General features: G+C 42.8%; 2 protein-coding genes across 5 annotated transcripts; one reads left to right on the top strand and one right to left on the bottom strand.

The window, feature by feature from the left end:
- Nucleotides 1-606: 606 nt before the first annotated feature.
- znf408 (zinc finger protein 408) lies at nucleotides 607-3,639 on the bottom strand. 2 transcript variants are annotated; one of them, XM_029721975.1, is made up of 4 exons: nucleotides 3,323-3,639; nucleotides 3,158-3,225; nucleotides 2,787-3,019; nucleotides 607-2,634 (listed from the first exon to the last, which is right to left on the bottom strand). In XM_029721975.1, the coding sequence occupies exons 1-4, from the start codon at nucleotides 3,395-3,397 to the stop codon at nucleotides 686-688; spliced, it is 2,325 nt and encodes a 774-aa protein (XP_029577835.1). In that variant the 5' UTR covers nucleotides 3,398-3,639; the 3' UTR covers nucleotides 607-685. The 2 variants fall into 2 exon arrangements, with proteins under 2 accessions (XP_029577835.1, XP_029577836.1); XM_029721976.1 differs by lacking the exon at nucleotides 3,323-3,639 and having other exon boundaries at nucleotides 3,144-3,199.
- Nucleotides 3,640-3,951: 312 nt separating this feature from the next.
- LOC115167516 (uncharacterized) lies at nucleotides 3,952-9,818 on the top strand. Of its 3 annotated transcripts, none has more exons than XM_029721980.1 (7): nucleotides 3,952-4,224; nucleotides 5,085-5,186; nucleotides 6,648-6,754; nucleotides 7,075-7,334; nucleotides 7,458-7,713; nucleotides 8,182-8,856; nucleotides 8,984-9,818. In XM_029721980.1, the coding sequence occupies exons 2-7, from the start codon at nucleotides 5,131-5,133 to the stop codon at nucleotides 9,742-9,744; spliced, it is 2,115 nt and encodes a 704-aa protein (XP_029577840.1). In that variant the 5' UTR covers nucleotides 3,952-4,224; nucleotides 5,085-5,130; the 3' UTR covers nucleotides 9,745-9,818. The 3 variants fall into 3 exon arrangements, with proteins under 3 accessions (XP_029577840.1, XP_029577838.1, XP_029577837.1); XM_029721978.1 differs by having other exon boundaries at nucleotides 3,952-4,228; XM_029721977.1 differs by having other exon boundaries at nucleotides 3,952-4,767.
- Nucleotides 9,819-13,021: the final 3,203 nt, after the last annotated feature.

The raw sequence follows: 13,021 nt of genomic DNA, 5'->3' as shown, positions 1-13,021 counted from the left end.
TTGCATGGAGCCCCAGGCCGAGGGAGATTGACAGTTCTTGTGTTTCTTCCATTTGCAAATAATCGCACCAACTGTTGTCACCTTCTCACCAAGCTGCTTGGTGATGGTCTTGTAGCCCATTCCAGCCTTGTGTAGGTCTACAATCTTGTCCCTGACATCCTTGGAGAGCTCTTTGGTCTTGGCCATTGTGGAGAGTTTGGAATCTGATTGATTGATTGCTTCTGTGGACAGGTGTCTTTTATACAGGTAACAAGCTGAGATTAGGAGCACTCCCTTTAAGAGTGTGCTCCTAATCTCAGCTCGTTACCTGTATAAAAGACACCTGGGAACCAGAAATCTTTCTGATTGAGAGGGGGTCAAATACTTATTTCCCTCATTAAAATGCAAATCAATTTATAACATTTTTGACATGCGTTTTTCTGGATTTTTTGGTTGTTATTCTGTTTCTCACTGTTCAAATAAACCTACCATTAAAATTATAGACGGATCATTTCTTTGTCAGTGGGCAAACGTACAAAATCAGCAGGGGATCAAATACTTTTTTTCCCTCACTGTAAGTACTGCTTATTGTCTTCTTTTAGGTAAAGTACATCTAGCAGGCAAAAATAGTTTTTATTCACATTCTTGGTTTATTTGAAGATTTAAAAAAACAGCAATAGAAAGCAAAATGGTGTGAATTGCAGTTTTAAACTCCCGTTTTGATCTCTATTGTCTCTGCCACAAAGCTCAGTCCATCCTTTCCCTGTAGAATCACCAGGTTGCTGTGTGTTTTGTGCTCCCTTACCACAATGCACTTATCATTACAGTCTGAGACAATTATCTCAATGATATTCTCATTTAGCTGGAACTGGCCCACATCCTGTTCCAACCCTTCCTCTATTACCACAGAAGATATGTCACTATCATGATATGAGTCACAGGTGCTGACAATAACCTCCCCTGAATTAGGCATGGCTAAGTCTTCGATGGCCTGAACATGCACTACTGTCTGACTCTCCATGTTCTCTTCAGGGACATCGAACCATGGCTTGACCTCTGTCTTGCGAGGGGTCTTTCTAGGTCTGCCTCTAGCAGGGGCAGAGTGGCTAGACTCCAGAGCTGCTAGAGCGTTAGCTAGCTCCCCAGATGTCCTATCTTCTCTCTTTTGATGGGAGAACTGGTGGCGAACCAGGCTCTGCATTAGCGTGTAGCCAGCACCACATGTCTGACATTTGTAGGACTTCTCCTCAAGGTGGGACTTCATGTGGCGGCATAGCTTGGTGGCCATGGTGTAGGCCTTCCCACACAGCTCACAGTTGTGAGGTCTCTCCCCTGTGTGTAAACGTTCGTGGGCCTGCAAAGTGTGGGGGTCCCGCAAGGCTTTGCCACATATAGGGCAGAGGTAGACTTCCCCTGTGTGTGATATGAGGTGTCTGCGGAGTTCAGGCACCTGTGAGAAGTACTGATTGCAATGGTTGCACTTGTAAGGCTTTTCCCCTGTGTGGATGCGTAGACGCCCCAAAAGGTTCCCCCACTGTCGGAATGTCTTATTGCAGTGGGGACAGGCATAAGGTTGTTCTCCTGTGTGCATGCGCATGTGATTCCTAAGGGAGCCTGAATTGGCCAGTTCTTTACCGCAGACAGGGCACTTGAGCTTAGGAGCATGGTCATTTTCTTCCTTAGCGCGGTGGGCCTCCCTATGAATACGTAATGAAGGCCGGCGGGCAAAAGCCTTCCCACAGATATCGCAGACAAAAGGCCTCTCTCCTGTATGGAGAACTTCATGCTTCTTCAGGTCCCGTTTCAGGCCATAGTTCTTGTCACACTGCTGGCACTTGAATGGCCTCTCTCCCTTATGCATCAGAAGGTGGGCCCTGAAGTTCTCTTGGGAGCTGTAATTCTTACCACACTCTGTGCATAAGTAAGGCTTTAGGTCCGTGTGGGTGAATTTGTGCTTCTTCAGGTGACATAGCTGAAAGAAACTCTTGTCACACTGGTCACATGTATATCTCCTTTCCCTGGTGTTAAAGAGGTCTGGAGCTGTCATAAGCTCCCCTGTGTCTTGCTTCCCCCCTTTGTCACGATCCTTTGGGATTTCATCTGAGCTTATATTTTCTCTGTCTTTTATATCTGTTTCTTGGCAAGCTTGTCCATTTTCATCACCAACTCTGGACGTAATCTCCAATGTCACTTGACAATCCAGATACCCATTTTTGCACCCTTGAAGACGCTTGTGGATGCAGCTGACTAATGAATGCACCTTCCTGGGTTTAGCAGCCAGTCTGCAACTGGCCCTGATAACCTGTGGCCCCTGCACCTCCTGGGGTTTTCTTAGCACATTATCTGGTTCTTCACTACTCTTTGGAGGCTCGTCTGCAGGACTCACAAGTTTGTCCTCAGAGCATGGCACATTGGTTATTTCTGGAATGAAACTTTCTGTTTTTATTATTTTGCAAGAGTGAACTTCTCTATTCTGTTCCATTGTTTTCTCACCACTGGAATGAGAGTCTCTCACACATCTCTTTCTCATTTTGTTGATAAGAGGTTTTCTCCTTATGATTCCAGTCTGGCTTTTCTCCTCCTCCACCACCATAGACTCTGTAGACCCCAGTGGAGAAGTTGACATGTCTGAATCTTCAGTGTGCTCCTCGGGCTCTGTAAGACATACAAATATCTTCCACGTAACATTTCAGAAACAACTATCCAAATATAAAATGTCATCATTTCATAACATAAAATCCTTATTTGTACAATATTTATTAGTTAGTGTGTATTAAGAATGCTACTGAATGTGGGTGTCAGGCTACCTATAAGCTTGAGCTCTCTGGACTTGCGAGGTGCAACTTGTTTGCGAGTTTTTCCTAGTCTTGTTAGTGACCCTCCTTTGCTTCCATCGTGTTCCATAGGATCAGCTAGGGAACTCCAAAGCAGAAGTTCTGTCCCTGGGTTGATGTCTTTGCAGGCCCTTAGACAGAGACTTCCATCCACCTCATGAACAGTAACATTCTGTTCATCTTTCCTCCTTGCATTACAGGCAAATCTGCATAAAACAAAGAAAGCGGGTTTCTCACTACCAATTACCAAATGAATTGTGACAGTAATGTTAATGTGTTTGATACAGCTGAGCACTACAAATAAATAACCATTGGGTTATTCTTCTTTACCTAGAGACACCTACCTAATCCAATAGGACCTGTCCCAAAGATGCCCCTTGATTATCATCTGATACACTTCTTCCATCAAGCTCTGACGACAACAAATGTGTTACATTCAATACATTTGCAATGTTATAGAAACTTGAGCAAGTGTGTGCCTCCGCCATCACAACCACTCTGATACATACCTCTGTAGTCTTCACTTTGGTCAAAGGTGTTGCTTTGGTCTTCCACGCCCAGAAGCATCCCTTTCTGCAGAGCATGTCCTACACACCAGAGCCCCAACTGGCCATCATTTGCTAGAGAGGGGCCGGGCCCACTGTCAGTCCACGAGGAACAGCATCCAGCACACTGTGTAGTGAGTCCTGGTTTAGGGATGGGCCCCTCATGCCCAGAGTCCATCCTATCAGGTGGCAGGTAGCCTAGTGGTTAGAGCATTGGGCCAGTAACTGAAAGATTGCTAGATTGAATCCCCAAACTGACAAGGTAAAAATCTGTCGTTCTGCCCCTGAACAAGGCAGTTAACCCACTGTTCCTAGGCTGTCATTGTAAATAAGAATTTGTTCTTAACTGACTTGTCTAGTTAAAGGTTAAATAAAATGTTAAATAAAATGTTAAACTCTCTCACAAAATGTAGACTCACAAAAATGCAAATGCTTTGAATGTCATTTACAATGACACAAAAATGCACGTTTTGGATGTCATTTACAATGACTAGCTACATAGGAATCTCCTTGACTTGTGTTTCAAGCTGTCATTGTCAATATAATACAGTACTGTATAAGCAACGGCAGCCACATACACAACGTATATACCATAGGAATATAGCTAGCTGAGATTTATGTCCATCCTTTATCAATAATTGTGTGTGACATGAATAGGTGATTGCTTGGAGCTGCCAAACAAAGTCCCCCGGCGGGTGGCAAGCTTCGTCGTGACAATGTATGTATGCATGAGCATGCGCGGACAAGGCGACACATTTCAGCGCTAATGTAAGCCCCTGACAAAACAATTAGCTAATGAAAACGAGTTTGCTCACTAATAAAAGTTGGCCTGCTTAACTGGAAATAGTACACGTCGACAAGGGACCGTGAGTAAGTTTGTCAATGACTTCGTAACACAGGCAGTAAATTATTATGAAGCACAAGTCAACTATTAACTGGCGAGTTAGCAAGCGAACTAGCTATGATTTCAGTAGATCGCTGGGACAGGCTTGAGTATATGTTAGAAATCTAGTAACAGTAGTTATTTAACTTGGTAGTTAGCTATTAATGAACGTTATCAACGCCTTTTTATTTATAATCGTGGCACTGATGATGCTAACAAACTCAAGATACTGTCTTTGCCTCCATGCATGCAACATTTTTGTCTGGCTAACCAGTCGACGACGACTACGCCGGTTAGGATATCAAACATCTTTCAAGTAGACGTTCGATTCGCGGCAATAACTCGCAAATATTATTTCAATTAACTCAGGATTTCCACAGGGTCTCGGCCAACTTGTAGCATATTTTTTTTCCATTTGAAAACTCCGGGAAAATCATCGTTCTCCAGCCAAGGACAGAATCCGGAAGTCCTCAAGTTCCTGTCTTTCTAAATATTCCGACAGGAAACGTGTCCTTTCTCGTACATCGTAAATGCTATATTTATCCTAATTCGAATGGTTAGAAAGTCACATGATTACATGATATAGGCATGGATCATTAGCTACCGTACTTTGCTGTTTTTGTTATTTCCCAACTAGCTAATTTACAACAGTTAATTTGTCAACATACATGAGTTCCTCTTGCAGCTATCTCATAGAGCAAGTAACGTAGTCCCGTTTATGGTTTTGCCACTGCCAGACTGAAATTGAATGTCGCGTTTATTTTAAATACTAGGCCTAATTTTATTACCTGAGCCACCTGTATTCATTGACTGCCATTATATTATGTTTTTTTCTACCAACAGACTTGCCATGGTATGCTGAGGTGGGGAGTCTGGGGACCTATGCACTATGGCAGAGTCACTTGCCATCCAGGACCATTCAACAGAAGCAGAACTATGCACCAAGTAGTAATATGAATCAATTTGGCCTAGTAGCCAGCAGATCCGACCCGCTTGCTTACAGCTGCAGACAGGCTAGGGTCGGTCAGGCTTCCTGTGTAAATGAATATGGAAAAAGTACCTCAATCCAGGGATGACAAATGCGTTGTACTCCGAATTGTCCCATTATCCCAACTGTTACACAGAGAAGATTGAACGACTGCTCCTAGATCAGTCGTTCAATATTCTCTGTGTAACAGTTATGATAATAGGACAATTCGGAGTACAACGCATTTCTCATCCCTGTATTGAGGTATGTTTTGCCAGTGGGGTAAAGTACTTAAGTAAAATTGCTTTAAAGTATTTCTTAAGTCGTTTTTGGGGGTATCTGTACTTTACTATTTTTGACAACTTTTTACTTTTACTACATTCCTAAAGAAAATAATGTACTTTTTACTCCATATATTTCTCCTGAACACATAAAGGTACTCATTACATTTTGAATGCTTAGCAGGACAGGAAAATTGTCAAATTCATGCACTTATCAAGAGAACATACCTGGTCATCACTATTGCCTCTGATCTGGCGGACTCACTAAACACAAATGCTTCGTTTGTAAATTTTGTCTGCGTGCTGGAGTGTGCCCCTGACTATCCTTAAATAAAGAACAAGAAAATTGTGCTGTCTGGTTTGCTTAATATAGGGAATTTGAAATTACTTTTAACACTTAAGTATATTTTACCAATTACATTTACTTCTGATACTTAAGCATATTTAAAATCAAATACTTTTACTCAAGTAGTATTTTAGTGGGTGACTTTTACTTGAGTAATTTTCTTTTAAGGTATCTACTTTTACTCAAGTATGACAATTGGGTACTTTTTCCACCACTGCGTTTTGCGAGCCATATCTTGCGCCAGCTCCGCTGTTATTTGAAATAGCAGTTGTTCAATCTTCTCGGTGTAACAGTTGGGATAATGGGACAATTCGGAGTACAAAGCATTTCTCATCCCTGGATTGAGGTACGTTTTGCGAGCCATATCTCACACCGGCTCTGATGTGTCTTAATCTACACAGAAAGCCTGTCTGACCCTAGTGCAGCTGTAAGCAAGCGGGTTGGATCTGCTGGATAGCCTAGTTGTAGCTATGTGTTCTATCCTCTACTAATCAATGATCTGCTGTTTTGACCAGTGGAGGCTGCTGAGGGAAGGACGGCTCATAATAATGGCTGGAATGGAGTAAAAGTAATTATACACATGAAAACCAGGTGTTTGATACCATTCCATTCTTGCCATTATTATGAGTCATCCTCCCCTCTGCAGCCTCCACTGGTTTTCATGTAGCCGAGTCTGTTTTAATATCTGCTGCATTGATAGCCCATCTTGGCAGATTAGTTGAATTAAATGGATGCTAATCAGGTGCAGTTATACAAATAAAATAAAACATTTGACACTCAGAGATTGTATTTTGATATGCTATATCTTATAGTGAAGTAAAAGACATTGAGTCCTTTGAGACTGAAGGAGCCAACCAGAGGTTGAAAGTCGACCACTTGCTTTTCACCATCGAGAGACACCAAAAATGTTACTTCTGGTGTGAGTATTAGCTATTTCTTTCCAGTGCCTTTACACACAGACTTGTACTAAGAGCCTTAGACTATGACTAAGAGCAGCGAAACTGTGTTTAACTGTTTAATTTGTTCTGATACTTTGATACATTTCCCAGTGCCACTAGGCCTATCATTTTTTATGTGAATATAGATTTTTTTTATTGCTAATGAAATGTACTCTACAACTTCTATTGTTGCTGTGGTATTATTTTCTCATTCATGCAACATTGCTGTAATTGTTTTATTTATTTAACATTTTACCTTAAAATTATATTGCCTAAAATGTACCCTTGTCATGCCTTACAGTTTGTGAAGAGTGCAAAGAATATTTTATTGATGAATGCCCCACACATGGCCCTCCAGTTTTTGTGCCTGACACCCCTGTGCCAGTGGGCGTCCCAAACCGTGCCGCCCTTACTACCCCTAATGGCATTGAGGTCATTCAGGAAGGCAGCGAGGTGGACGTGTGCTGCGTAGACAAAGACATTCCCAGGGGGGCACTATTCGGTCCTTACCAGGGTGAAGTGGTGTCACAGGACAAGTCCTCTGCTTTCTTCCCCGGGATGGTGAGTTGAATCCACAAACCTTACTATGTTCTCCAATGAAATTGTCTTCCTAACTTCATTCACCATGTGTAACATTTAAGGCTCTCGCATCTATGTATTTATGCCAACGATTTTTACCCCTAGTTGGTGGACAAAAACAACTCATACAAATCCATTGATGTTAGCGATGAAACCAAAGCCAACTGGATGAGGTATGTCCGAAATTCTTCAGAGTACATTGAGCGAAACCTGACAGCCTTCCAGCATGGCGAGCACATCTACTTCCAGGTGTGCCGTGACCTGTCAGTGGGAGAGAGGCTGCGGGTATGGTACAGTGATGACTACATGGACCGATTACACCGCATGTCCCAGGACACCATCGACAGCAACTTGACCACAGGTAACACTCCTACCTCATCCCTTTGCCAGCCCTCTAGTTAACTACCAAACGTATTTTATTGCTTTCCAGAGTGCTACAATGTGTGTACTGTTCTACCCATATCACTGATCTAAGATCTCCTAAATAGTTATTCTAAGAAATTCATTAGTATGAGTGACTTTGAAGGAAAGATGAAGATCGTTGAAATAAATGTTGACCACCAGGGGGAGCCATGTTGCATAATACATGGAGAAGCTCAAAACAATGAATTGCAATATCAAACCCGTTGTCACCTTTTTGAAATGAATACTTCATATATCAACATGTCGTTTTATGCACAAATATAGTTAATGAAGAGGATGTTGTCATTTTATTATGTAAGAACGTTTGTTTATATTGTTAGAAGCAGTTTTAAGGTGCTTACCCGTCAGAGGCTGATCAAGTTGAACTTGGGGTTTTGAATGATCATCTTGTCTCCCTCCACAACAGTTGAAAAGGACTCACGAGTGTGGTCAAGCCCCTGGAATGTTACAGCCCGGGACCGGGAGGCCACCCAGACCCTCATCGAGCACTACGGGTCCCTAGAAATCCAGAGCCTACTGAACGACCGGACAACCAGAACCAAGCAGATCTTTGAGATCATCGGCAGTCGGATGGAGGCACAGGGCTTCCTGATCAGTGAGAACTCCTGGCAGGCTGGCAAGCGATGCTTCCAAAAGTGGCGCAACATGGAGCGCACGTACAAAGACTATGTGCTGGCGTCCAAGAGGACTGACGCGGGACGCAGGAAACAGCCCGAGTTCTATGACCAGTTCCATGCACTCATGGGCCAGAGGCTGAGCTCCAAGCTGGCTGCTGCTGACACCCCAGCCAGGGCGTTGGCCAAGCTAAAGCCTAAAGCTGTAGCACCAACTCCAAGCTTGCCCCTCTACGCTATTGTAGTCCCATCAGGCCATCCAGTCAACCTCGGTATACCCTCCACCTGCAGCTCAAAGGCAGAGATTGGAGTCCATGCAGGCACCACTGAGCCTGAACCGCTAGCCAGGAAGTCCAGGAGCGAATGGGTCCCATATCCCAAGATACTCCAGTCAAATGCAGAGGAGGAGAGGGCAGAGAATCAACTCCAAAAGGGGAGGAGGAGGTCATGGCTTGGGGATGACAGAGGTAAATTTGTTATGATGTTGAATCTTAGCAGTTGGCCTATAACTGAAAAGGACGCTGCCATTTTCAAAATCATTGACAGTATTTACGTAACAAGTCTTTATTTTTGTCTTCCTATCCATGTCTCCAGCTGCTGAGAACGGTGGGTCCCTGCCTGTGTGGTCGGAGCGGAAAATGATCAGTCAGGACATTGAGGCAACAGAGGCTTTAGTAGAGCTGTACAGCTCTCCAGAGATCCAGGGACTAATCAGGGAGAACAAGACCCGAACCAAGAGGATCTTTGAGATCATAGCTAGCAGGCTAAAGGAGCAAGGCTTCCCCATCAGTGATGTGCCTGAGCAGGCGGGGGAGCGATGCTTCCAGAAATGGCGGAACCTATCGAGGGCGTACAAGGAGTACATCCTCCACCCAGAGAAGGCTGACATGGCAAAGCGGAAGCTTCCGGCCTACTTCAACAGGCTCCAGAACCTCATAGGCCACCGGCTCAGCCTTCAACTATCTGAAGACTCCCCCGAGCCTGATGGCAGCATGGGTGATGCTGAGGCAGATGCAGGGGTTGAGGACATAAGCCAGAATCTGTTACACATTGTGGAGGTGCCGGCGAGCCCCATTGACATTGTCAGTCCCCCCTCCACTTCTGCCTCCTTCTCCTCTTCACATACAGGAAACCCCCTCCATGTTGGACCCAGTGGGCGGAAGAGAAGGAGGATGGCACACATATTGGATGTCTTTCAGGGTTACAGGGAGGAGGACAAACGATTGCAAGAGGAGAGGGAAAGGAGGGCAGAGGAGCGCTTTAATCAGCTGCGAAGCCTTCTGCAGCAACAGCACACAGAGACTATGGCAGTGATGAGAGAACTGATCAATTCCATGAAGATGAAAAAACAATGAGATATACTGTGAATACAGTTGAAGTCGGAAGTTTACATACACCTTAGCCAAATACATTTAAACTCAGTTTTTCACATTTCCTGACATTTAATCCTAGTAGAAATTCCCTGTCTTAGGTCAGTTAGGATCACCACTTTTATTTTAAGAATGTGAAATGTCAGAATAATAGTAGAAGGAATGATTTATTTCAGCTTTTATTTCTTTCATCACATTCCCAGTGGGTCAGAAGTTTGCATACACTCAATTAGTATTTGGTAGCATTGCCTTTAAGTTGTTTAACTTGGGTCAAACGTTTCAGGTAGCCTTCCACAAGCTTCCCACAATAAGTTTGGTGAATTTTGGCCCATTCCTCCTGACAGAACTGGTGTAACTGAGTCATGTTTGTAGGCCTCCTTGCTCGCACACGCTTTTTCAGTTCTGCCCACACATTTTCTATAGGATTGAGGTCAGAGCTTTGTGATGGCCACTCCAATACCTTGACTTTGTTGTCCTTAAGCCATTTTTCCACAACTTTGGAAGTATGCTTGGGGTCAATGTCCATTTGGAAGACCCATTTGCGACCAAGCTTTAACTTCTTGACTGATGTCCTTCCTCATGATGCCATCTATTTTGTGAAGTGCACCAGTCCCTCCTGCAGCAAAGCACCCCCACAACATGATGCTGCCACCCCCATGCTTCATGGTTGGGATGGTGTTCTTCGGGTTGCAAGCCTCCCCCTTTTTCCTCAAAACATAACCATGGTCATTATGTTCAAACAGTTCTATTTTTCTTTCATCAGACCAGAGGACATTTCTCCAAAAAGTAAGATATTTGTCCCCATGTGCAGTTGCAAACCGTAGTCTGGCTTTTTTATGGCGGTTTTGGAGCAGTTTCATCCTTGCTGAGCGGCCTTTCAGGTTATGTCGATATAGGACTCGTTTTACAGTGGATATAGATACTTTTGTGTCCGTTTCCTCCAGCATCTTCACAAGGCCTTTTGCTGTTGTTCTGGGATTGATTTGCACTTTTCTCACCAAAGTACGTTCATCTATAGGAGACAGAACGCGTCTCCTTCCTGAGCGGTATGACGGCTGCGTGGTCCCACAGTGTTAATACTTGCGTACTATTGTTTGTACAGATGAACGTTGTACCTTCAGGCGTTTGGAAATTGCTCCCAAGGATGAACCAGACTTGTGGAGGTCTACAATTTTTCTGAGGTTTTGGCTGATTTCTTTTGATTTTCCCATGATGTCAAGCAAAGAGGCACTGAGTTTGAAGGTAGGCCTTGAAATACATCCACAGGTACACCTCCAATTGACTCAAATTATGTCAATTAGCCTATCAGAAGCTTCTAAAGCCATGACATAATTTTCTGGAATTTTCCAAGCTGTTTAAAGGCACAGTCAACTTAGTGTATGTAAACTTCTGACACTGGAATTGTGATACAGTGAATTATAAGTGAAATAATCTGTCTGTAAACAATTGTTGGAAAAATTACTTGTGTCATGCACAAAGTAGATGTCCTAACCAACTAGCCAAAACTATAGTTTGTTAACAAGACATTTGTGGAGTGGTTGAAAAACGAGTGTATGTAAACTTTTGACTTCAACTGTATAAACACTACCGGTCAAAAGTTTTAGAATACCTACTCATTCAAGGGTTTTTCTTTATTTTCACAATTTTCTACATTGAGAATAATAGTGAAGACATCAAAATTATGAAATAACACATGGAATTATGTAGTAACCAAAAAAGTGTTAAACAAATCAAAATACATTTTATATTTGAGATTCTTCAAATTGCCACCCTTTGCCTTGATGACAGCCTTGGAAACTCTTGGCATTCTCTCAACCAGTTTCATGAGGTAGTCACCTGGAATACATTTCAATTTACAGGTGTGCCTTCTTAAAAGTTAATTTGTGGAATGTCGTTCCTTAATGCGTTTGAGCCAATCAGTTGTGTTGTGACAAGGTAGGGGGGTATACAGAAGATAGCCCTATTTGGTGAAATACCAAGTCCATATTATGGCAAGAACAGCTCAAATAAGCAAAGAGAAACAATCCTTCATCACTTTAAGACATGAAGGTCAGTCAAAATGGAAAATTTCAAGAACTTTCAAGAAAGTTTCTTCAAGTGCAGTCACAAAAACCATCAAGCGCTATGATGAATCTGGCTCTCATGAGAACCGCCACAGGAATGGAAGACCCAGAGTTACCTCTGCTGTAGAGGATAAGTTCATTAGTTACCAGCCTCAGAAATTGCAGCCCAAATAAATGCTTCACAGATTTCAAGTTACAGAGACTTCTCAACATCAACTGTTCAGAGGAGACTGTGTGAATCAGGCTTTCATGGTCGAATTTTTGCAAAGAAACCACTACTAAAGGACACCAATAAGAAGAAGAGACTTGCTTGTGCCAAGAAACACGAGCAATGGACATTAGACCGGTGGAAATGTGTCCTTTGGTCTGGAGTCCAAATTGGACATTTTTGGTTCCAACCACCGTGTCTTTGTGAGAGGCGGTGTGGGTGAACGGATGATCTCCGCATGTGTATTTCCCACTGGAAAGCATGGAGGAGGAGGTGTTATGGTGTGGTGCTTTGCTGGTGACACTGTCTGTGATTTATTTAGAATTCAAGGCACACTTAACCAGCATGGCTACCACAGCATTCTGCGCTTAGTTGGACTATCATTTGTTTTTCAATAGGACAATGACCCAACACACCTCCAGGCTGTGTAAGGGCTATTTGACCAAGAAGGAGAGTGATGGAATGCTGCATCAGATGACCTGGCCTCCACAATCCCACGACCTCAACCTAATTGAGATGTTTGGGATGAGTCGGACGGCAGAGTGAATGAAAAGCAGCCAACAAGTGCTCAGCATATGTGTGAACTCCTTCAAAACTGTTGGAAAAGCATTCCAGGTGAAGCTGGTTGACAGACTGCCAAGAGTGTGCAAAACTGTCAAGGCAAAGGGTGGCTATTTGTAAATTCTAAAATTTCAAATCTATTTTTTATTTGTTTAATACTTTTTTGGTTACTACATGATTCCATATGTGTTATTTAATAGTTGTGATGTCTTCACTATTATTCTACAATGTAGAAAATAGTATATATAAAAAAAAAGCTCATGAATGATTAGGTGTATCCAAACTTTTGACTGGTACTGTGTGTATGTATGTATATATATATATCTTCTTTCTATTATTTGCATTTGCTATCTGCCCTGTTATTTGTATTATGTATTGTTAAAGTCTTATGTATTGTTGAAGACTATAGAAAGTCACATAAATGTTTATA

The sequence above is a fragment of the Salmo trutta genome, chromosome 29 (genome assembly GCF_901001165.1).
Source record: "Salmo trutta chromosome 29, fSalTru1.1, whole genome shotgun sequence".
Classification (NCBI taxonomy): domain Eukaryota; kingdom Metazoa; phylum Chordata; class Actinopteri; order Salmoniformes; family Salmonidae; genus Salmo; species Salmo trutta.
This window is presented reverse-complemented; position numbering and strand designations above follow the sequence as displayed.